General features: G+C 51.8%; 3 protein-coding genes and 1 non-coding gene across 9 annotated transcripts; 2 read left to right on the top strand and 2 right to left on the bottom strand.

The window, feature by feature from the left end:
* Positions 1–3,936: 3,936 nt before the first annotated feature.
* LOC138803413 (serine/threonine-protein kinase PLK3) lies at positions 3,937–9,383 on the top strand. The gene is made up of 15 exons (XM_069987379.1): positions 3,937–4,221; positions 4,353–4,460; positions 4,550–4,666; positions 4,817–4,946; positions 5,057–5,144; positions 6,238–6,333; positions 6,425–6,623; positions 6,730–6,856; positions 7,301–7,392; positions 7,627–7,720; positions 7,866–7,949; positions 8,039–8,201; positions 8,336–8,465; positions 8,637–8,750; positions 8,854–9,383. Exons 1-15 carry the CDS (start codon positions 4,012–4,014, stop codon positions 9,043–9,045), a joined length of 1,944 nt encoding a protein of 647 aa, XP_069843480.1. The 5' UTR covers positions 3,937–4,011; the 3' UTR covers positions 9,046–9,383.
* Positions 9,309–10,862, bottom strand: LOC138803414 (dynein light chain Tctex-type 4-like). 3 transcript variants are annotated; one of them, XM_069987380.1, is made up of 2 exons: positions 10,669–10,862; positions 9,309–10,067 (listed from the first exon to the last, which is right to left on the bottom strand). In XM_069987380.1, exon 2 carries the CDS (start codon positions 10,054–10,056, stop codon positions 9,397–9,399), a length of 660 nt encoding a protein of 219 aa, XP_069843481.1. In that variant the 5' UTR covers positions 10,057–10,067; positions 10,669–10,862; the 3' UTR covers positions 9,309–9,396. The 3 variants fall into 3 exon arrangements, with proteins under 3 accessions (XP_069843481.1, XP_069843482.1, XP_069843483.1); XM_069987381.1 differs by having other exon boundaries at positions 9,309–10,064; XM_069987382.1 differs by lacking the exon at positions 10,669–10,862 and adding an exon at positions 10,639–10,655.
* A 161-nt stretch (positions 10,863–11,023) lies between these two features.
* On the top strand, positions 11,024–17,924 carry LOC138803262 (BTB/POZ domain-containing protein 19). Of its 4 annotated transcripts, none has more exons than XM_069987080.1 (8): positions 11,024–11,158; positions 13,756–13,969; positions 14,087–14,140; positions 15,837–15,896; positions 16,785–16,853; positions 16,946–17,077; positions 17,189–17,314; positions 17,455–17,924. In XM_069987080.1, the coding sequence occupies exons 1-8, from the start codon at positions 11,106–11,108 to the stop codon at positions 17,587–17,589; spliced, it is 843 nt and encodes a 280-aa protein (XP_069843181.1). In that variant the 5' UTR covers positions 11,024–11,105; the 3' UTR covers positions 17,590–17,924. The 4 variants fall into 4 exon arrangements, with proteins under 4 accessions (XP_069843181.1, XP_069843183.1, XP_069843180.1 ...); XM_069987082.1 differs by lacking the exon at positions 11,024–11,158 and adding an exon at positions 11,947–12,386 and having other exon boundaries at positions 13,756–13,870; XM_069987079.1 differs by lacking the exon at positions 11,024–11,158 and adding an exon at positions 11,947–12,386.
* A 1,188-nt stretch (positions 17,925–19,112) lies between these two features.
* On the bottom strand, positions 19,113–19,228 carry LOC138803558 (U5 spliceosomal RNA). The gene has a single exon (XR_011364968.1). It is a non-coding gene; the product is annotated as a U5 spliceosomal RNA (small nuclear RNA).
* Positions 19,229–22,841: the final 3,613 nt, after the last annotated feature.

The raw sequence follows: 22,841 nt of genomic DNA, 5'->3' as shown, positions 1-22,841 counted from the left end.
TGCATGAAGCCCTGGGTTCAATTCCTCAGCACCACAGAAGCAGAAAAGGCCAGAAGTGGCGCTGTGGCTCAAGTGGTAGAACCTTAAGCTGAAGAGCTGAGGGACAACACCCAGGCCGAGTTCAGGCCTCATGACTGACAAAAAACAAAAACAACACAAAATAAAAAGGTACCCAGACTGAGATAAAGATCATATGAAAGGCCCCCCAAAATACCAGTCCTAGTTGGGTGTGGTGGTACACAACTATAATCCTGAGAATCAGAAGCAGGAGAATTTCAGGTTCTACATAGAGAGATGTTGTCTCAAACAACAACCAAAAAACCTTTCCCAAACAAACAAACTGATAAAGGGGGGGGGGGGAGCGGGGGCGGGGAGAGACACCAAAGGACAGAGACTGAGACCAACAGAGAAAACATCTAGAAATCAATTAAATCTTTATCTTGGACTTGCAGCCTCTAGAATTGCTAACATAAATTTCTGCCATTTAAGCCATCCATATGGCTTAAATCCATATGGTATTTTGTCATGGCAGCTCTAGCAACCTAATACAGAGATGTTTGGATTTGTTTTTCAAATATAAAATGAGGGAGAAGTGGGGGAAGTGGGAGAGGGAAAGGTTAATAGGAAAAAAAACAAAGGAAGGGGTAACAATGTTTGACAAGAAATGTACTCATTACCTTACTCATGTAACTGTAACCCCTCTGTACAGCATCTTTACAATAAAATAAAATTTTAAAAAATCTATTTATATATGTATGTGTATATATATAATTGAAATATAAGCCAGGCGCTGGTGGCTCACACCTGAAATCCTACTCGGGAGGCTGAGATCTAAGGATTGTGGTTTGAAGCCAGTCCAGACAGGAAAGTCCATAAGACTTTTAACTCCATTTCACCAGCAAAAAATAAATAAATAAATAAAAGTGGAGCTGTGGTTCAAGTGGTAGAAGGCCAACCTTGAAAGAAAAAGCCATGGGACAGTACTCAGATTCTGAATTCGAGCCCTAGGATGAGCACCGTGCACATGAACACACATACACACACATACACATGCTCACACACACTGCAACACTAGGCTGGAAATGTAGGTCAGTGGTAAAGCACTCACATAGCATGCACAAGCTCTGGATTTAACGCTATAATAATGTAATACTGAAGTTCTTTTGAGGTGCTACAGACTTTAGGCCTATTTACTCTGGGGAGTCTATTCTTTCTAACCTCACTACTTCTATCTCTTGGTGAATTGCTGACCTGTGAGGATAAAGACCAAATCCCTACCGGGAGCTGATGGCTCACGCCTATAATCCTAACTACTGAGGAGGCTGAGATCTGAGGATCATGGTTCAAAGCCAGCCCAGGCAGAAAAGTCTGTGAGACTCTTATCTCCAATAAACCACTAGAAAATTGGAAGTGGGGGGCTGGGAAGGTGGCTCAGTGGTAGAGCGCTTGCCTTGCATGCCTGAGGCCCTGGGTTCGATTCCTCAGCACCACATAAGCAAAAAGAAAAAAGCCGGAAGTGGTGCTGTGGCTCAAGTGGTAGAGCGCTAGCCTTGAGCTGAAGAGCTGAGGGACAGCGCCCAGGCCCAGAGTTCAGGCCCCACTACCAGACTAAAAAATAAAAACAAAAACAAAAACAAAAAAAGAAAATTGGAAGTGGCACTGTGGCTCAAATGGTAGAGCGCTAGGCTTGAGGTGAAGAGGTGAAGGACAGTGCTCAAGCCCAGAGTTCAAGCCCCACAAACAACAAAAAAAAAAGAAAAGAATTTCTGAGCATGGTACTCAAGCCCTTCCTGCCCACCACATCCTCCTGACCCCTCATTTACCTACAGTACTTGTAACTCTCCACATCTTAGGCTGTTTGGAGTCTCCCTTTGGTGACCATGAAAGGAAAACGTGAAGTTAGTTCCCAGAGGGTCTGTTGAGAATAGATGGGACTTCTGACTGGAAATGGAGGTGAGCCAGAGGCTGGGAGACCTGCAAGGTGCTGAGACAAGAGACTGACCCAGCCCAGTCAGTGTGTGCGGGGAAGACAGATCCAAGTGCATACGTATAAGATATTAGTGAGCTAAACTTGGCAGGAATGAGGTACAAGTATTTGTTGACTTTGCAGGCTGCTCATACTGGAGTAGGTGTTTTGTTCTTTCGTTTACTTCCTTCACAGCCTACAATTACTTTGTTTATATACTTGTCTAGTATCTATTTCCCTAAAGCAAAATCAAGTAAACTATAGGAGGGTTGTAACCTTGTCCATTCTTATTCTAAGCCTAGCATTTTTCAAAAATTTCAGAGGTCTGAATGGTTTAGTAATAGATTGGATGCACCAGAGTGAAAAGAGAGCTGAGGGATACTAGGAGATCAATAGGAGGCCTGGGGCAGGGGAGAGGATGTAAGGGGCAACTCGTATTGTTGTAAGACTCTTACTGTTGTTGATGCTGTTGTACAGCTGGATGCCAGTAGCTCACATCTGTAATCCTAGCTACTCTGGAGGTTGAAGCTTGAGGATTGAGGTTTGAAGCTAGCTTAGATAAGAAAGTCTGTGAGAGTTTTATCTCCAATTAACGAGCAGAAAAGTGAAACTGTGGCTCAAGTGGTAGAATGCTAGCTTTGAGTGAAAAAGGTAAGAGATAGCACAAAGGCCCTGAGTACAAGCGGCAGTCCCAGTCCCCCCCCCTCTCCCCCTCCCCCTCCCCTCCCCCCCCAAAAAACCCCAACAACATTGTACATAGATGGACAAATTAAACCAAAACCTCAACAACAACAAAAGTCTTGTCACCTTGGGATAAATTTACATTTTCCAGAGGTATTTCAACCCTATCTCTGACTCTCACCCTAGGAAGGGTGGGTCTTGAAGCAGGGTCCTACTGCTCCTGGAGAACCCAAAACTAACTGCCTACAGCCCCCATTTTTCACTAGAATGAAAAGCAATGGGTACTTCGTAAGGGTTAAAGATCCCATAGGAGCCTAAGATCTGCAAGGATGCAGAAATAACACCACCCGAAAAAGGATCTTGCAAGAGCTCTATGATAAATTTCAAGGGGCTAGATGTATAGCTTAGAGGTAGAGCATGTGTTTAGCATGCTCTCTCCCTCCACCAAAATAAAAAAAGGGGGGGGTGAGTATGTAGGAGTAGGTAGCAGAAGATGTGGGACCTGGAGCGTGATAAAAAGTCTTGACCGGCGGGTAATCCTAGCTACTAGAGGCTGAGATCTGAGGATAGCAGTTCAAAGCCAGCCCGCGCAGGAAAGTCCGAGAGACTCTATTTCCAATAAACCACTTAGAAAACCGGAAGTGGCGCTTGGCTCAAGTGGTAGAGCTTTCGCCTAGAGCTGAAGAGCTCAGGGACAGCGCCCAGGCCCAGAGTTCAAACCAGGGGCAGGGTGTGTGTGGGGAAGTCTTGACTTCTAGACTCAGCCCACCAAAGCCAGCATGGAGTCCTGCAGCCAGACTAGCCAGGCAAGCCAGGCTCTAGGGTGTGCTTCTCCTTAGTTCTAAAGGGGGCAGCACTGGGCTAGCATCTGGCTAGCTCACAGGATACTACACACAAAAAAGATGAATCGTTGACCCGCCCAAGAAACAGTGAGCGCCACTCCTGGCGTGCCTTTCCTTTCCTAGTTCTCAGACCCCGACTCTGACTTCAACTTGTGTCCCGAAAAATAGGGAAAGGAAGAGGCTGCCATTAGCAGGACACACGGTCACGCACCAGCAAGCTGCGTGACGAGCACTGTGGCTTTAAGGCAGGATCAGAAGGCGGAGCCTGGAAGTGCGCCGGTGGGTGGAGCTTCAGGGTGACGCAGGGCCGGGCAGTGGGCGAGGCTTTCCCCTGACTCGCCCTCAGGAAGAGGGCGGGGCTCGTGGTGACGTAGGACTAGGGAGGGGGCAGGCCTTCATTGATAAAAACGCCAGCCTCCCTTGGGCGCGAGCGCAGCGTAACGAAACCTGGCAGCGCCACGCGCGGCTGGGGCCGGGCGGAACCGAGAACCAGGCGGGCTCGCGCTGCTGCGCGCCGCCGGGATGGAGCCCGCCGCCGGCTTCCTGTCCCCGCGCCCGTTCCCGCGTGCTGCCGCCCCGCCTGCGCCTCCCGCCGGACCGGGACCACCTCCTAGTGTCTTGCCCGGATCCGAGCCAGAGATGCTGGCCGGGACCCCGGCGCCGGACCCCGGGCGCCTCATCACCGACCCGCGCAGCGGCCGTACCTACTTCAAAGGGCGCTTGCTGGGCAAGGTGGGTCGGGGGCTGTGTGGGGTGAGAGGGAGTCCTGCCGGGTAGGCGGGGTACGCTGGGCCCTTATGTGGAGGCGTCTGCGGGCCAGAACCAGCCTCTGGAGCGCCCGGCCTGATGCGCCCTTCTCCTAGGGGGGCTTCGCCCGCTGCTACGAAGCCACCGACACGGAGACTGGCGGCGCCTACGCCGTCAAAGTCATCCCGCAGAGCCGCGTCGCCAAGCCGCATCAACGCGAGAAGGTGGGACCGGGCGCAGAGGGGCGAGGGTTGGGGAGGGGAGAGTGGCTGGAGAACCCCGCGAAGATAACGACCCGGCTCCCCCATCGCAGATCCTAAACGAGATTGAGTTGCACCGAGACCTCCAGCACCGCCATATCGTTCGCTTTTCTCACCACTTCGAGGATGCTGATAATATCTACATTTTCCTGGAGCTCTGCAGCCGAAAGGTGAGGGACAGGGAGGGGTGGGAAGAGAAAAGGGGGTGGGGGGGAAGCTGTCCAAAGACCCAGTCATGGGGTTCTGCCTTCTTCAGCCAGCCCCTTATCGGGGAAGGGTCAGGGAGGGTGAACAGGGCTTGACGCCGTGGCTCTCTGCAGTCTCTGGCCCACATCTGGAAGGCTCGGCACACCCTGTTGGAACCAGAAGTACGCTACTACCTGCGGCAAATCCTTTCAGGCCTGAAGTACTTGCACCAGAGGGGCATCTTGCACCGAGACCTCAAGCTGGGTAAGACTGGTGATCAGCCTGGGGAGGGGTGGGGGGAGGGAGGGCATATGGTGGGAAGAAGAGGGAGGGAGGAGGGGAGTTATCTGATATATCCCTCTGGCCCTGTCTAGGAAATTTTTTCATCACTGAGAACATGGAACTGAAGGTGGGGGATTTTGGGCTGGCAGCTCGGTTAGAGCCTCCAGAGCAGAGGAAGAAGTGAGTGTTTGAGGGAGGGATGGCACAATCTGTATGTGACAGACAGACAGTATGTATGTGGGAGGCAGGTGACTGCCTGATGTGAGCATGTGATAAATAGGGAAGGGGTGATGAGCTGTTTGCTTGAGTGTTTGAAGGTGGAGGTGGCAGCCTGGCTTCCTGGGTCTGACTGAGAGGATGGGTCTGGTGGGAACCCTGGAAGATTGACATGTGATACAGATGGGGAAGGTGACCTAAGTTCCTGGGGGGCAGGGGAGGAAGAGGTTATATGTGTATAGGATCTTTTGAATTGTATAATTGAGCCTGTGTATGGATGGGGATGGTAACATGAGCCAGGCAGTGTGTACATGTGTGAAGGAGACTTAAGTGTAGGAATGACAGAACTTGATCTTCTGTGTAAGAAGACTACTGGGAGGTCAGGCACTGGTGGCTCATACCTATAGTCCTAGCTACTCATAAGGCTGAGATTTGAGGATTGAGGTTCAGAGGTATCCCAGGCAGACAAGTACAAGAGGCTATTATCTTGAATTAACCATCAATAAGCCAGAAGTGGAGATTTGGCTCAAATGGTAGGGCTGTAGCCTTGAGTAAACTAAGCAAGAGTATGTGGGTCTGAGTTCAAGCCCCAGTACTGGTGCACACAGATAGACACACAAAAGATGATCCCACTGTGGCTACTATGACTGGGTGTGTATAACACAGATAGCATGTGTGGAAGATGAGTGTTGGGTGTGTGTGTGTGAGAGCTAGTGTTGGTGTGGGTATGGCACAGACCATGGAAGGAGCCTGATGAGTTTCTGACAGACGGGAGTCGGGGATGAGATCAGTTCATGGACCCTTTGTATTGACCTTGGAGGAGGGGGCTGCTTGGGGGTCAGGGCCTCCCCCTGTCCTGCTGAGCAGTTGAGCAGCTGGGCCAGGCGGGTGGGCGGGGACTCAGCTGCCATCCCCAGCATCCATTGTCTCAAGACAAGCAGGAGCTCTCTGGCCTTTGGTGACAGGCAGCTGCTTTGTCTGGACTCACAGTGGGGGCAGGAATGGGGGCTGCTGGGCTGGATCTGAACCCTCCCCTCTTTTTCCTACCCTCTTTCAGGACCATCTGTGGCACTCCCAACTACGTGGCTCCAGAAGTGCTGCTGAGACAGGGCCATGGCCCTGAGGCAGATGTGTGGTCACTGGGCTGCGTCATGTGAGTGACACAGTCATTGGCAGACAGGTGGTGGTTAGTGGGAGGCTCTCTTCCTACTTCATTGCTCCTGATCCCTATCCTTGGCCCACAGGTACACACTGCTGTGTGGGACCCCCCCTTTTGAGACAGCTGACCTGAAGGAAACGTACCGCTGCATCAAACAGGTTCACTACACTCTGCCTGCCAGCCTCTCGCTGCCTGCTCGGCAGCTCCTGGCTGCCATCCTACGAGCCTCACCCCGAGACCGCCCCTCTATTGAGCAGATCCTGCGCCATGATTTCTTTACCAAGGTCTGTCACGTAACATTTGAGTTCAGTCTGCATGTTCCTGAGGGATAAATGGAGACAGGTGGAAGGACCCTTGGGGTCTCTCTGTTGACGTGGCTCTCCTCCTTAGGGCTATACCCCTGACCGGCTCCCTGTGAGCAGCTGCGTGACAGTCCCAGATCTGACGCCTCCCAACCCAGCCAGGAGTCTCTTTGCCAAAGTTACCAAGAGCCTGTTTGGCAGGAAGAAGAACAAAAGTGAGTCTGGGGTGTTCGTGGGCTGAGGTATAAGAGCAGGCAGTCAGCCAATGCCAGTGGCTTATTCCTAGAATCCTAGTTACTCAGGAAGCTGAGCTCTGAGGATCAAAACTTGAAGCTGGCCTGGGCAGGGAAGTCCACGTGACTCTTACCTCCAATTAACTATCAAAAAGCTGGAAGTGGAGCTGTGGCTCAGGTGGTAGAGCACTAGCCTTGAGTAAAAAAAGCTCAGGGACAGTGCCCAGGCCCTGAACTCAAACTTCAGTACTGGTGTACACAGTTGTTCAGCTTATTTTATCCACTTTGTAGGCATGGGAGCGTGGCGTCTGTGAACTCCTGGAGCGGGGTGTTTGTTGCCCAAGTGCTTGGGAAGGCCTGTCTGTGCCATCCCTGGGGCAAATGGGCTGGACAGGAACTGAGGGTTCTCTTCTCCCTCACGTTCAGATAAGAGCCACCCTGAGGAGCGGGACGAAGTGTCGTGTTTGGTGAGCGGCCTTATGCGTACATCCATTGGCCATCCAGATGCCAAGCCCGAGGTGAGTGCTCACGTGGCACTGTTCTGACTCATTCCTGCCCTAGCAGCTGAGGGAAGCCTGGGATAAAAGGCTGATGAAGCATCCAGCCTCGTGGTAGGCTAATTGGCTACATCTCATTAGCTAGCTAGGACTGACCTGAGGTGCCCTGGAAGCCAGGGCCAGGCTGGGCCTGGACTTTCAAGGATTTGGATTGTGGAACCGATTTCACTTGCTCTCCTTATCCAAACCCTCTAGGATCCAGCAGCTTCTGGTCCTGCCCCTATCAGCCTGGTAGAGACAGCAGCTGAAGACAGCTCCCCCCGGGGGACCCTGGCAAGCACCGGAGATGGTGAGGAGCCAGGGAGGACTCCAAGTGCTATAATGTTGCTGGGGTGGACACAAGGGACTGGAGCGAAGACAAGAGGGATTTGACCTAGGTCTGGGGTAGAGAGGTTAATGCCTCCTAAATCTCAGCAGCGTCCTGTTCCCTTCAGGGTTTGAAGAGGGTCTGACTGTGGCTACGGTGGTAGAGTCAGCCCTGTGTGCTCTGAGAAACTGTGTGGCCTTCATGCCCCCAGGTGAGGCTGGAGTCCGGTACATGGGGATGATATGGGGAATTCTTTGGCCTTGGCCAAGGGTTAAGTCATCACTTCCTTTCTGGACACAGCCGACCAGAACCCAGCTCCGTTGGCTCAGCCAGAGCCTCTCGTGTGGGTCAGCAAGTGGGTTGACTACTCCAACAAGTTTGGCTTTGGCTATCAACTGTCCAGCCGTCGTGTAGCTGTGCTCTTCAACGACGGCACACACATGGCCCTGTCCGCCAATAGAAAGTAAGTGTTGTGGGGTGCCCAGAACCCACAAGGCTGCACTTTGGGATATGTTCCTGGGTACAGGGGCCTGGAGTTTCCCAGGGGAAGAACATGGGTGCAGGGCTATCTCTGATTTCTGCCCCCCTCCCATCTAGGACTGTGCACTACAACCCTACCAGTACAAAGCACTTTTCGTTTTCTGTGGGTGCTGTGCCCCGGGCCCTACAGCCTCAGCTGGGCATCCTGCGGTATTTTGCCTCCTACATGGAACAGCACCTCATGAAGGTACTTGGTTTGCGGGGAGCCATGTGGACAACAAACAACATCCTGATCCTTTCCGATTCCCCTTTGGTGGGGATGGGAGGACACAGCTAGGATTGATTGGTAAGGGATTCGTCAGTGGGGCAGGGTCCGACTCTGGTCAGCTCAGTGACCTGCCCCTGCCTTTGCTCCTAGGGTGGAGATTTGCCCAGTGTGGAAGAGGTAGAGGTACCTGCTCCACCCTTGCTGCTGCAGTGGGTCAAGACTGATCAAGCCCTACTCATGATATTTAGCGATGGCACTGTCCAGGTAAGAGTCCATGCTGGAGCTGGATGGAAGGGCTGGTAGGTCCAGAATGCCGGGAAAGTCTTTTGGGCCTAGAGCTTGAACAGTGTCGCCCTCTTGTGCACAGGTGAACTTTTACGGGGACCACACCAAGCTGATCCTCAGTGGCTGGGAGCCCCTCCTTGTGACTTTTGTGGCCCGGAATCGAAGTGCTTGTACTTACCTCGCCTCCCACCTCCGGCAGCTGGGCTGCTCCCCAGACCTGCGGCAGCGACTCCGCTATGCTCTGCGCCTGCTTCGTGACCGCAGTCCCGCCTAGACCCTCACCTGCAGAAGCAGGCCGGGACCCAAGCTCTCAAGACTGAGGCCTGTGCCTGCAAGACTCTGGCCCTTGCCTTTGTGGCCCTCCCTGTCCCTTTGGTGCCTCACTGGGGGCTCCTGGATGAATCCCCCCAGGGAATCAGGGACCAGCTTTACTGGAGTTAGGGGCAGCCTATTCTTACTGTTTCTTACCCCTTCTCTGAGTTAAGCCTGAGCCTTAGCCCCCAGCTAGGGGGTATTATTTATGGACCACTTTTATTTATTGACAAACATTTATTTATTGGGATGTGAGCCCCAGGGGGGCTTCCTCCTGGGATAATAAACCATTTTACAGAATGTGGAGGTCTGCTTACTCACAGTACAGCCCGTGGACTGTGGCCACCGCGAAGAGTGAGGCATTCGTAAAGGTAGCAGAGGCCAGCCCATCATGCGCTGCATCCCACAGAGCACGACTGGCCACGTGCACGCCCTGGCCTGCACGTGGCCCCAGCACCACGCTGCACACCAGCTTGTAGCGAGGTGGGCTGAGCTCGCGCAGGCGCAGGCGCACCTGCTCACACAGCTCCCGTGCCAGCTGCCCGGCCTCTAAGCCACAGTAGCTGGTGTTGCACAGCCTCTTATCCAACACTGCCTCCAGGACACGCTGTGCACGTGCAGTCTCCCAGCGCTCCCCTGGCGCAGGCTCCATACGGTATGAAGGTGCCACTCGACGGACAGGCCCTAGGGGCAGGCCTGAGAAACTGACCCGCCAGCCAAGAGGAGGCACTGGGCCCAAGGACTGTCGCCGACCTCCATGTCCAGTTCCTGATCCAGCCAGCGAGTTTCGGTGTGAGAGGGACACGGTTATGCCCAGCACTGAACCACGGCGGGAGGCAGGGCCTACACCCGTTTGTCTGGTCTCATCAATGCTGGGCAGGCGGCTTCTTGGCCGCACTGATGGTAGTTTTGGCACTGGGTCTTTGGCACTCTCTTCTTCCTGGTGTCCAGGAGATAGACACTTGCCAGCCATGGACTTGCCTGCTAAAAGACCCACACTTTGAGTGGCTTTTACTGGCCAGCTCTTTCTATACTCAAGTATTGCTTGGTGATATCACCCCACCCCCCGCCACTTTTTTTTCTTTTTTCTTTTTTTTGTGTGTGTGTGTCACTTGAACTCTGGGCCTAAGCACTGTCCCTCAGCTCTTCAGCTCAAGGCTAGCGCTCTACCATGTGAGCTACAGCACCACTTCTGGTTTTCTGAGTGGTTTATTGGAGATAAGCATGTCATGGACTTTCCTGCCTAGGCTGGCTTTGAACCAGGATCCTCAGATCTCAGCCTCCTAAGTAGCTAGGATTACAGGCATGAGCCACTGGCACTTAGCTGGAAATGGTGTTTCTAATCTTTTGTTTATTCTTGTCTTTGGGTGTGGGGTGCTGTCTCTGTACTTTTTTTACTCTTTGCTAGCACGGTACCACAGCTCTATTCCCAGCTTAGTGCTGGTTAATTGGAGATAAGAGTCTGATGGAATTTTTGGCTAGGGCTAGCTTTGAATGGGCATGAGATATCAGCACCCAACTCCTTCCCCACAGAACCCTCTAACCCAGGACGTACTGAATGAATCCAGCCATCTTCCAATCCTACCTGCTTTGGGTAGGCACTCAGAAGATTCCTGCAGCAGCAGGCTGAAGCTGGGGCCAGATGACTTCTGGGGCACCTTCCACTCTCAGCTCTGGCTTCTGACTCCACCTACAGAATCACTTGTGGGATGGCTATTCTCTTCTCCCGAAACTCCTTCAGGCACCTGAGTCACCTGTAGCCTTTGGCTTCTGAGTTCTCACCTGGCTGGCCCAGCCTGACCTGACTGCAGGGTGGGCGGGGAAGGGTTGTGTTGTGCAGTTGCCATGGCTGCCATGGCAAGGACACCTCCCTCCCAAAGTTCCTCCCTCTGGCCCGACTCTGGAATAACCAGATTGTTACTACTATGAGCACCTGTCAAAGGTGGCATGCCCCTGAGTTAGTTATGGGGGAGAAGGAGCCCAAGAACTCCTTGAGGGACTGAAGTTTAAAGACCTGTTACTATGGGCCAACAAGAAGAGGGAAGAGGATGTAGAGAAGGTCTCTGGTCAGAAAGGTATCCAGTCTCAGGGCTCTTGAGCTGTTGTCCATTTCTGTACATAATGCCCAGATGACTTGCCATTTGTGAGTCACAGGGGCCTAGGGTAGGGGAAAGCCTTAGGCTGCTGGGGTGGCTGCTCAGGAATGCAGAGTCTGGGCCCACAGGAAAGAGCACGTCATGGTTCCTCTGTCAGCTTCTAGGAGGACAGATTTCCGCTCCAGGCAGAGCTAGGGTGGGGCTTGGATGATTTCCTCAGTTCTGGACTGTAGGTGGGGGGAGGAGAGGCCCGTGGACTCAGCTTAGGAGAGCCAGGCCTGAGACTGCTGTGATTCAGGAATGAATTTAAATCCAATCTCCTGACCGTTGCTGACTGATCCTGGTGCCCTGGGGCTTGTCCTGAGCTGGCATATCTTCTGCTTGCCTCAGTACCTAGAGTATCCCCTCCAGCATTGCATTTCAGGAATGCTAGTGGCAATGACACAGCTGACACTTCAGGAGCTGAAGATCCTCTTCATGGAAGGATGGCACAGCTAAATCTAAGTCCTGAAAACCACCCAAAGAGGTTATCATTTTCCCTGTCAAGGTGGGCTCCTCTGCCTCCCCAACCAAGATTTAACTTGTGAGCCTGTTGGAAGGACTTAGGAAGACAAGGGGCTTGAACTCTGAATCTAGGACAGACAGGGGCCAGTGCTAGGATTCTCAGACTCAGCTTAGGGCCCTTCCACAGGCTGAGAGGTTTTGCCCTAGGACTGGAAGATGGGCGGGGCTTCCCCAGGCCCTGCTGTTTCCATGGAAACCCACAGGCTTCTTACCAGCTGCTGCCTGGGCAGGCTCCCAGCCTGGGCCTTGTTGCTAGCAGATTCTCCCAAGACCACAGGCTGATCCAGCATCGGCCTCCCCAGGACCTCCTCTGTGTTCGTCACCATCCAGGGAGCCTCTGGCTTCCTCTATGGGTCTCTACCGCTTTCTTTAGCAACCTGGGCTGCTTTTCCTCCCTAAACTTTAGCTTCTTAACAGATAGGCCTTGTGGGCCCCGCCCCTCCCTCTCCGGTCTCCAGGCTGGCTCTAGGGCCTTGGCCAAGTCTTTCACAGACCAGAAGCCGCAGCGGGCCTCCTAGGCCCCTTCGCTGTCTTTCTCCCCCTACCCCATCTTACCCATGGAGACGGCAGGCCTGACTGTGCATGGACAGGCTGTGCCCTTTTCTACAGCACTCCGGAGCCTTGTCAACAACCCCCGATACAGGTGAGGGAGTGGGCCTGGCTGGTGAGTTTTCCCTGGCTGGCTCTGTTGGGCCTGTGTCTCCTACCAGGGAGGCCCTGGGTGAAGAGGAGGTGGGGAGTGAGGACTTGGCCTTCCTCCCTCACCAGGGGACTCAGTCTATGGGGACGTCAAATACAGAAGATGATTGCTGGCCACTCAGTGACCAAGGTATTCTGAGAGCCAGAGGTGGGGAACAGAAGGAACTGGAGTCTGGGGCTGCTGTATGAGTTCAGGCAAAGCCTGTCCTTCCCTGATTCTGGCAAAGAGCCTTCACTTTCTGGATCTAGAGGGGTGGGATGTAACTTGACGCTCCCCCAGACAATACTCAGCTAGTGTGAAGGCCTCCTTTCTTGAAGAGGCAGAGGAGTAAGATGACTGTTGTGGGAACTGGGGATTCACAAGAGAAAGAAAGCTCAAGGGATTGAACCAGTGACCTAGACAGGAAGTAGTTCAAGGGTGCTGACCATCCACTGATTGGGCAAGATGTTAGTGCTGTCTGAAACCAGGGCTAGAGTTTACTGGGGCAGCATAAGTCAGGATGCCATCTTCTCAAAGCTTTACTCTTCTCCAAGGGTCAGTGGTTCCCACAACCCTGCTTCTTGGAGCGGGAGGCGGAGTGGGAGGGGGGGGTGTCAGAGTCTGGCTTGAGTAGTGGGAACACCAGGTCTTAAGACTGGGACACTATAGGAGGCTCCAGGAAGCTCAAGTTTTTTCTTCCTCCCTTCTACTGACTTACCTTGTTTAGACACCCAGAGTTTGGGGCCGGAAATGATCATGAAGATGGAAAATGTGGTCTGACCTCAGTACATCACCATTCTATGTTTGTTTGCAGTCTGTTTTCACACTCTGCATCCCACACCCACATTTTTCTGGAGGAGGGCTGAAAAAAGCTGAGTTGGCAGTCAGATGAAGAGGAGGAGTCAAGAAGTTTCCTCTACCCTTAAGGCTAAGACTAGTGAGGAGGGTGGTGGGAGCCATCTTGCATCAGTCCTGATAAAGCATGAGCACCTCCAGTGAGATCTGGGTGAAAAGCCCAGGATCAGATAGAAAATCACTACGTTAGTATAGGGTAGAGCTGGGATTAGAATTCAGGCCAGTGTCCAGATCTGCTGCTGGAAGGCTAAATCTTTGTTTCTTTTTTTTGTCCAACATGGAGCTTGAACTTAGGCCCTGGGCATCATCTCTGAGTGTTTTGCTCAAGGCTAGCACTCTATCACTTTGAGCCACAGGGCTACTTCCTAAGCCCTATTTCTTACATATACTCAAGGAAACTAAGGCCCATAGTAGGCAGGAGGAAAGGCCAAGCTGTTCTCTAGGCTCAGGATTCTTCTCCCCCACTTCTCTCCCTCAGTGATGTGCGCTTTGTAGTTGGTCAAGAGCGGCAGGAGGTATTTGCCCACCGGTGCTTGCTGGCCTGTAGATGCAACTTCTTCCAGAGACTTCTGAGTACAGACCTGGATTCTGGGGTACCTAGTCCTGTGGTGCTAAGCACTGTGCCAGCTGAGGCTTTCCTGGCAGTGCTGGAGTTCCTGTATACCAACAGTGTCGCACTGCACCGCCATTCTGTGAGCCCACTAAGCAGTGGCCTGGGGATGGGAGATGCTGGGGGTATAAAAAGCAGGTGTCCTCCCATCATGCAGTGGGCTTAGGGATGGGGAAAACTCTTCTGCTCTCCCCATCAGGTGCTGGAAGTGCTGACAGCGGCCCTGGAGTATGGGCTGGAGGATCTGCGAGAGGTAGGCTCTGGCTTGGTTCCCATGCCTCTCGTGGGCTCAGTTCACACCCTGCTTCACACACACTAACCTAGAGGGGAGCATGTATGCACACAAAGAAAAGCACGGGGGTGGGCTGGGAAGGTGGCTCAGTGGTAGAGCACTTGCCTTGCATGCCTGAGGCCCTGGGTTCGATTCCTCAGCACCACATAAGCAAAAAGAAAAAGCCAGAAGAGGCGCTGTGGCTCAAGTGGTAGAGCACTAGCCTTGAGCTGAAGAGCTGAGGGACAGTGCCCAGGCCCAGAGTTCAGGCCCCACGACCGGACCAAAAAGAAAAAAAAAGAAAAGTACAGGGGTGAGACTGGGAATGTGGCTTAGTGGTAGAATGCTTGCCTAGCACGCATGAAGCCCTGGGTTCCATTCCTCAGTACCACATAAACAGAAACAAGCTGGAAGTGGCACTGTGGCTCAAATGGTAGAGTGATAGCTTTGAGCAAAAGAAGCTCAGGGACAGTGCCCAGGCCCTGAGTTCAAGCCCCATGACTGGCAAAAAAAAAAAAAAAAAAAAAACATGAGAGAATGTGGGGGCAGGGGATGTAGCTCAATGGTAGAGAGCTTGCCTAGCATGTATAAAGTCCTGGGTTCATTCCCCAGCATTGAAGAAGAAAAATTAAAAAAAAAAAATACCCAAAGGATTGTGGGTGTAGTTCACTGGAATAGAGTGCTTGCTTAGCATCTGTAAGGACCCATACAGTTTCCAACACGACAAAACAGAATAAAACAAAATTTGAACTTTAGGCTGGGAATATAATTCAATGGCAGAGCACTTGCCTAGCATGCATGATGCCCAGGGTTTGATCTCTAGTGCCAAATTAAAAGAAAAAGGGGGAAACAAAGAAGAGGAGGAGGAGGTGGTAGTGGCTGTGGCCGGGTGCTGGTGGTTCTTGTCTGTAATCCTAGCTACTCAGTAGGCTGAGATCTGAGGATGACAGCTCAGAAAAATCCAAGCGACTCATCTCCAGCTAATCAAAATGCCAGAAATGGAAGTGTGGCTCAAGTGGAAAGGCATGAAACTCTGAGTTCAAGCCTCAGCACACGCGCGTGCATGCGTGCTCGTGCGTGCGCACACACCTCCACACTCACCAAAAAATAGGTGGGAGGAAGTGGACAAAGATTAGTATCCTGAGAGGAAGGAATTAAAATTTTGGATGATAACATCTGATCTGATCAGAGGCAAACATGCTAGAACATGCATTTTTGGGCTGGGAATGTGGCTCAGTGGTAGAGTGCTTGCTTTGTATGCATGAGGCCCTGGGTTTGAGTCCTTAGTACCACATAAGCAGAAAAAGCTGGAAGAGGCACTGTGGCTCAAGTGGTAGGGTGCTAGCCTTGAGTTGAAGAGCTGAGGGACAGCACCCAGGCCCAGAGTTCAGGCCCCATGACCAACAACAACAATAGAAGAAACAAGAAGGAATAAGAGGAAGAAGAAGGAGGAGGAGGGAGGGGGAGGGGGAAGAAGAGGAGGAGGAAGAAGCAGCAGCAAAAGAAGATGCATTTCTGTGTTTGACTTTGTTAGCCTCTGGGCCCTCTGGGTTCCCCAAATTTCAAGCCCTAACAATTCCATGTCCTTAGTCAGGCCTTGTAGTCAGGATGGGTCTGAGACTGCTAGGAGTCTGGGTGACTCACTGTTTTAAGTCTGCGCTCTGATTTCTGTCTTTAGTTGTGCCTGGAGTTTGTAGTGAAGGTGCTGGATGTGGAGTTGGTTTGTGAGGCCTTGCAGGTGAGTGTTGCTAAACAAGTCTGTGTGTGTGGTACTTCAGGTACCAGCAGCTTAGATCTGCTTTGGGAATATCTGGGTACATGAAGTGGACATATAAATTCTGTACCCAGGGCTGGGAAGGTGGCTCAGTGGTAGAGTGCTTGCCTTGCATGCCTGAGGCCCTGAGTTCCATTCCTCAGCACCACATAAGCAAAAAAAAAAAAAAAAGCCGGAAGTGGCGCTGTGGCTCAAGTGGTAGAGCGCGAGCCTTGAGGTGAGCTGAGGGACAGTGCTCAGGCCCAGAGTTCAGGCCTACGACTGGACCCAAAAATAAATAAATAAATAAATAAATTCTGTACCCAGAGCTGTGGGATCCAGGGCCTATCACCCAAATCAGCTTCAGGAGCAAGGGTCACAGGGCCTCAAGTGAGCCACTGGTCACTCCTGTAATCCAATTCTTCAGGAAGCTGAGATCTGATAAACAAGGTCCAAAAATCAGGCTGAGCAGGAATGTTTGTGAGATTCTCATCTCCAATTAATCAGCAGAATGCCAGAAGTGGTAGAGCCCTAGCCTTGAGTGAAAAAGCTAATGGAGAGTGCCCAGGCCAAGGTGAAGCTCTAGTACTGGCACAAGACACAAACCAAAAAAGTGGGAATGGTCTCCTTTGGGGGGAGGGTAAGGGTGGAGTGTGGCACTCAAAAGCCATGCTTTGGCCCCAGGATAGGGCTTGAAGGACAGTTCTTCATGTGGGTCCTCATGTGTCAACACAACTTTGTCTGGATTTCGTTTCCTGGGAGGTCACAGGTGCTGTGAGCTCCTCATCTAGGGCTAGGGCTAGACTTAAATGGTGGTTCTCAGTGTTGGAGCACTGAGCTAATGGAACCTGTCCACTCTCAATCCTCTAATAGGTGGCTGTCACCTTTGGCTTGGGGCCATTGCAGGAACGGTGCATAGCCTTCATTGAGGCCCACAGCCAGGTATGCTTTCCCATTCTCATACTCCTAAACCCACAAATCCTCTTGTGTTCCGTCCTGACCCCTCTTCCCTCCCCCCCGTCCCCCGCCCTCAGGAGGCGCTGCAGACCCGGGGCTTCTTGGAACTGTCAGCCTCTGCACTGTTGGCACTGCTGCACAGCGACCGGCTCTGCGTGGACGAGGCGGAGCTGGTCCGGGCAGTCCGCAGCTGGGCGCGCGTGGGCGCGGTGAGTGTGGCCTAGGGGAGCCCAGGGCTGCAAGAGCTCAGCCAAAAAGGGGCGCGGGGGAGGGGGGGCAGATGTGCCCGCCTGGCCAAGGTTCAGGGCTGGCGTTTGCAGGCTGTGCTGGAGCGGCCTGTGGCCGAGGTGGCGGCCCCTGTCGTTGGAGAACTGAGACTGGAACTGCTGGCCCCCGCGGAGCTGAGCGCCCTGGAAGAGCAGAACCGGCGGGAGCCCTTCATCCCGGTGCGGACGCGGGAAACCAGGCTCAGATCCACTCTGCAGCTTGGGAACCCCGGGAACGGGGGTCCCACGGCCCGCCTGCCCTGAATCTTTGGGGGTGAGGGGTCCTGCGGGACTGCACAGTGACTGGCGGATCCCTGCAGGTGGAGCAGCTCGTGGAGGCCTGGAAGTGCCACGCCCTGCGGGGAGGAACCCTGGCCCGAAGCACCCCGTGCCGCCGGAGGAGGGGCACGCTGCCCCGGGAGCACCACCGCTTTCTGGATTTGCCTCTCAAGTGACCCAAATCCACAACCAAGTGGGGAAGAGTTCCGAGCCTGCCTGGCTGAGCATCCCGGACTACAGCTCCCGACATCCTCTGCTCCTAGAGCTGGCTTCCGGCCCCAGCATGCCCCGCGAGCCAGCACAGAGGACAGGGTTATCTCTGCGGGGCCCCACGCCCTGTGCGGGGAGCCTGGGGTGGGAGCCGTGGGAGGACTGGGGTTAGGGTTTGTAGACCCGACAGTCAGAGTCCTTAACTCTCCGCCCTCAGTCTACGCTCGGCCCCCGGGCCTGTCCTTCCCGGTGCGGGTTTGCGCTGATGACCCCGAGCAGCTCAGACTACGTTTATAATAATAAACCAGGCTGTTGGAAAGAGTTCTGCCTAAATGTGCCACGAACACCTCAGGCCCAGTACAAATGGAGCTTCCCGTCTGCCCTGTGTCCCATTTGTGTGGGTGCCCACGCCCAGAATCTTGGATTGCTTCCTCTAGCTGTGAGGCCAGTTCTATTTGTCTCTCTGTCTCTGTCTCTGTCCTGTCTCTCTTCTTTCTTGTCCTGGGGGCTTGAACTCAGGGGCCCGGGCACTGTCCCTGAGCTGCTTTTGCCACAGCACCACTTCCGTTTTTTTCTGTTTATACGGTCTATGAGGAACCGAACCTAGAGCTTCATGCATGCCAGGCAAACACTCTATCACTAATCCACATTCCCAGCCCCCAGTTCTACTTTCTAAGAGACCTTTCAGTTTTCAGTCTTAACTTACTGGTCTTTTTCACTTCACCTCCTCTTTCCAGTTCAAAATACAACAGTTTTTAATTTCAGGATACTCAGAACTCCCATATTCCTCCTATATGTAGCAACCTTGACTTTGGGAGTCTAAGGTTTCAGATTTATAATCTTGTTACTGAAGATGTCTCCCACCACTTCTTTCATTCTTTTTTTTTTTTTGGGGGGGGGGTCCAGTCGTGGGGCCTGAACTCTGGGCCTGGGCGCTGTTCCTCAGCGCTTCAGCTCAAGGCTAGCGCTCTACCACTTGAGCCACAGCGCCACTTCCGGCTTTTTTTACTTTTTAGTTATGTGGTGCTGAGGAATCGAACCCAGGGCCTCAGGCATGCAAGGCAAGCGCTCTACCACTCTACCACCTTCCCAGCTTTTTAATCTTTTTTTTTTTTTTTTTTTAATTATGAGTTTTCTGAGGTAGGAGTCAGCGAGTGAGAGGGTGTGCGCAGTTAAAACAGTCCCAAGTCAGCAGGCAGTTCCATAGTCTCATGATTGGTCAGGTGGATGGACTGAGGCCCTTAAATCATTGCTAGTTACTGCTCCCTAGATCCCAAGAGAAGTGGTTTACTGCGAAGAATGACACAGGAAAACAAACCTGAGATACTTATCCTGAATAGTGCTACTCACTTTCACCATTCTCACCACCCAAGCACTTGGTTTCATGAAAGCTGGAACGCATCCTACTTACACTAACCACACCCTTTGCTCTTTCAAAACCCAGATCAACACTAAACCTGAGAAGCGTCTTTTTTTAACAAACAAATGGAGCCTCGTTAAAGACGAGGCCTCAAAAAATTACTAATGACTCAGAATTGTTCCTCTCCACGGAAATCTTTAGTAAAAGGCGAAAGATTTATACGATCTGAAGAGAAACCAGAGTATGTCTTCTCTGTCTGCCTCCCAACTCTCCCTAGAGACCTAACACTTAATACACTTATGGTTGTTTGGTGCCTGACCTTCAGGTACTACAAGGCTGTAACTTACACCCACGTAAAGTTCTAGAAGGTGGTATGGCCTATGGTGGTGAAGAAACACATTCGGGAATGGAAGGGGGGGGGCAATTCAAGCACCACCGAAGCCGTGAAATCGTGGTGCACCATGGGTATGCAAATTAGACGGGTCTGGGCAGGTTGGCGGCAACAGCTGCTGGGACCCTGCGGGGCCACAGGGGGCGTAGAACTCCAGGAGCCAAGAGTCAGGGCTTTCACTTCCCTCGCCTTTTTTTCTGAAAGCAAGAGGGCACTTGCTGCCGCCGGTGCCTGATGCCCTGCCGGGGTCTCTCACTGAGCTGAGACTGGTAAATTGTTAGTCCTAATTATTAGGGTTCTGTGGTTACCTTCAGGGAAGCCCAAGTCCTAGGGTGACAGAAGTTAAAACGGCCAAGAGGCAGATCATCACCTCTTCCTGGAGAAGTTGGCACCCAATTCCTCTCAAAGGGGACTGGAAATTAGGACAAACATGTGTCTGGGGTTAATTTACATTACTGGGCGATATATAATAATTCAGCCTTGTCCACAAAGTGGAGTATATGTAAAAGAGGTTGTCTAGAGGCAGAAGCTAGCTCTAGCAGGGCCTGGAGGGGACCTGACCTGCTCTTCTTAGGGTTGGAGAATCATATGGAAGGTGTTGAAGCTGAAGCATAGCGCCCTAGTAGAACTGATACTCGTTCCTGTGACCAGATGAGGTCAGTGCTCGAAGACAAACTGCTCCAGGGATGGTCCAACTTTCCACTGGAATCCCTTCAGAGGAAAAACTGTCAGCATAGCTAAATCTAAACAAACTTCAATAGTAAACTGAGATCACTTACTAGATACAGGGCTATTTTTATGCTTATTATTTTTGCATGGTTGGGGATTGAACCCAGGGGTTTTGCACATGCTAGGTAAATGCTCTCTCAGCTACACCCCAACCCTCTTGTATAATTTCATTTAAGATCCTGAAAGGGTGCTGGGTGCCAGTGGCTTACACCTCTAAATCCTAGCTATTCTGGAGGCTGAGATCTGAGGATCATGGTTTGAAGCCAGCCCAGGCAAGAAAACCTGTGACTTTTTATTTTTTGTCAGTTGTAGGGCTTGAACTCAGGGCCTGGGCACTGTCTCTTGAGCTTTTTTGCTCTACTACTTTGAGCCAAAGAACCACTTCCAGTTTTTGAGTGGTTAAGAGATAAGAGTCTCACTGACTTTCCTGCCTTGGCTGGCTTGGAACTGCATTCCTCAGATCTCAGCTTCTAGAGTAGCTAGGATTACAAGCATGAGCCACTCATTCCTGGCTGACATTCTTTTCTCCAATTAATCATACGGGTATGATTACGTACACACACAGATCCTGAAAAGGGGAGCTGGAAACGCTATCCTGGAGCATTTCCCAGTATGCACTGGTGGCTCACACCTAGGTACTCAGGAGGTCGAGATCTGAGGATCACAGTTTAAAGCCAGGAAGGAAAGGCCATGAGACTCATCTCCAACTAACCATCTGAAAACTGGAAGTGGAGTTGTGGCTCAAAGTGGTAGAGTGCTAGCCTTGAGCACAAAAGGTCAGAACAGTCCCTGGGCCCCAAGGCCCTAGGACTACCACTACCACCACCAACCAAAAGATTTACTACCAAATAGGGCCCAGTTTTCCAATTCACAGATGAAAATGCTGAAACTCTGAGGTTTGTTAATTTGTCCTGATTGCACACAGCTGGCATTTAAAACACTATTCTAGCCTAGTGAGCTTTCTCTGTTTCACCTAAAAGTCCCTCCACAGTGATCCAAACACAATGGAACCAAGTAACCTCCATTCCTTGCACATGCTGGACCCATCTGAAACTAGTTTCAAAGCCAGCTACCTGCTTCTTCTCTTCTTTTTTTCTTCTTCTGTTGGTTATGGGGCTTGAACTCTGGACCTGGGCTCTTTAGGGACCTGGGCTGTTTCTGAGCTCTTTAGCTCAAGGTGAGCCCTCTACCACTTGAGCCACAGTGCCACTTCTGATTTTCTGATGGTTAATTGGAGATAACAGTCTCACGGACTTTCCTGCCCGTGCTAGCTTTGAATTGAGATCCTCAGATCTCAGCCTCTTGAGTAGCTAGGATTACAAGTGTGAGCCACCGGCACCCAGCTTTCTTTTTTCTTTTTGTTCTTGGGTGTGTGTGGGGGGCACTCCTGGAGCTTGAATTCAGGGCCTGGGTGCTGTCACTGAGCTTTTGTGCTCAAGGTTAGCTCTCTACCATTTGAGTCACAGCTCCATTTCTGATTTTTTGGTGGTTAATTGGAGATAAGAATCTCATAGATGGGCTGGGAAGGTGGCTCAGTGATAGAGCACTTGCCTTGCATGTGTGAAGCCCTGGGTTCGATTCCTCAGCACCACATAAGCAAAAAGAAAAAAGCCGGAAGTGGCGCTGTGGCTCAAGTGGTAGAGCGCTAGCCTTGAGCTGAAGAGCTGAAAGCTGAAGGACAGCACCCAGGCCCAGAGTTCAGGCCCCATGACTGGACCCAAAAAAAAAAAAAAAAAAAAAATCTCATAGATTTTTCTGCCCAGGCTGGCTTTGAACTGTGATCCTCAGATTTCAGCCTCCTGAGTAACTAGGATTACAGTTAGGAGCCACTGACACTGGGCCTGCTTAATTCTGTCCCCCATCTTCCACTGTGCTGTTTTCTTTTAAGGCAGTTTAGCGTTGATTCAGCTGATGTGTATGTTTGTATAATATTTGGTCAGAATATGATTTTCTGGCCTCTGGGTATAGTGAGGTGCAAGAAAGCAATGTTCTTGATCAGAATCATTCCTGCAGAGTGGGTGCTTGGCACCCAGAGTGTATATATGTATTGGTCCAAAGATAACTCAAGAAGAGCAAGAAAAGACCTCTCCCACCCTACTTGGTGAGGCTTGGTTCTCTAGCCCAAGGATATGGCTCTTCAAGGCCTCTGGAAGAGAGACAGGGTAGTTGACTTTCCTACACAAACAACTTAAATTCAGTGCCCTTACCAGTAGCTAACACCTACATTTCTTAAGCTTCTCTACCTGGCTAGTTGGCCTAAGATGCCTCCCAGTTGTCAGGCTGACTGCTGGTGTCGAGGCTCTGCCTTAGATGATGCTCTGGGCTGTGGCTCCTTTCCTCCTGTCCAAAAAATCTCACCCCAGCCAGGCCCTGTTTTCTCTATCTCTGTTTCACGTGGTCACTTCCCTTTCCCCTTCTAATTGCATTTGCTCTTCTGCCCTGTGCCACATGCTGATGAAGCACGAAGTTGGGAGATGAGCCTACATTAATACCAAAAAATTTCTTTTCTTTTTTTCTGCTTTTGGTCAGTTGTGGGGCTTGAACTCTGTACGTGGGCACCGTCCCTGAGCTCTTCAGCTCGAGGCTAGTGCTCTACTACTTTGAGCCACAGCGCTAGTTCTGGTTTTCTGGTGGATAATGAGAGATAAGAGTCTCATGGATTTTCCTGTCCAAGCTGGCTTTGAACTGTGATCCTCAGATCTCAGCCTTCTGAGTAGCTAGGATTACAGGCATAAGCC

Source organism: Dipodomys merriami, unplaced genomic scaffold (assembly GCF_024711535.1).
Source record: "Dipodomys merriami isolate MVZ:Mamm:240054 unplaced genomic scaffold, mDipMer1.0.p SCAF_34, whole genome shotgun sequence".
In the NCBI taxonomy this organism is placed as follows: domain Eukaryota; kingdom Metazoa; phylum Chordata; class Mammalia; order Rodentia; family Heteromyidae; genus Dipodomys; species Dipodomys merriami.
Note: the sequence above shows the minus strand (reverse complement) of the source record. Positions and strands in the feature narration are given on the sequence as shown.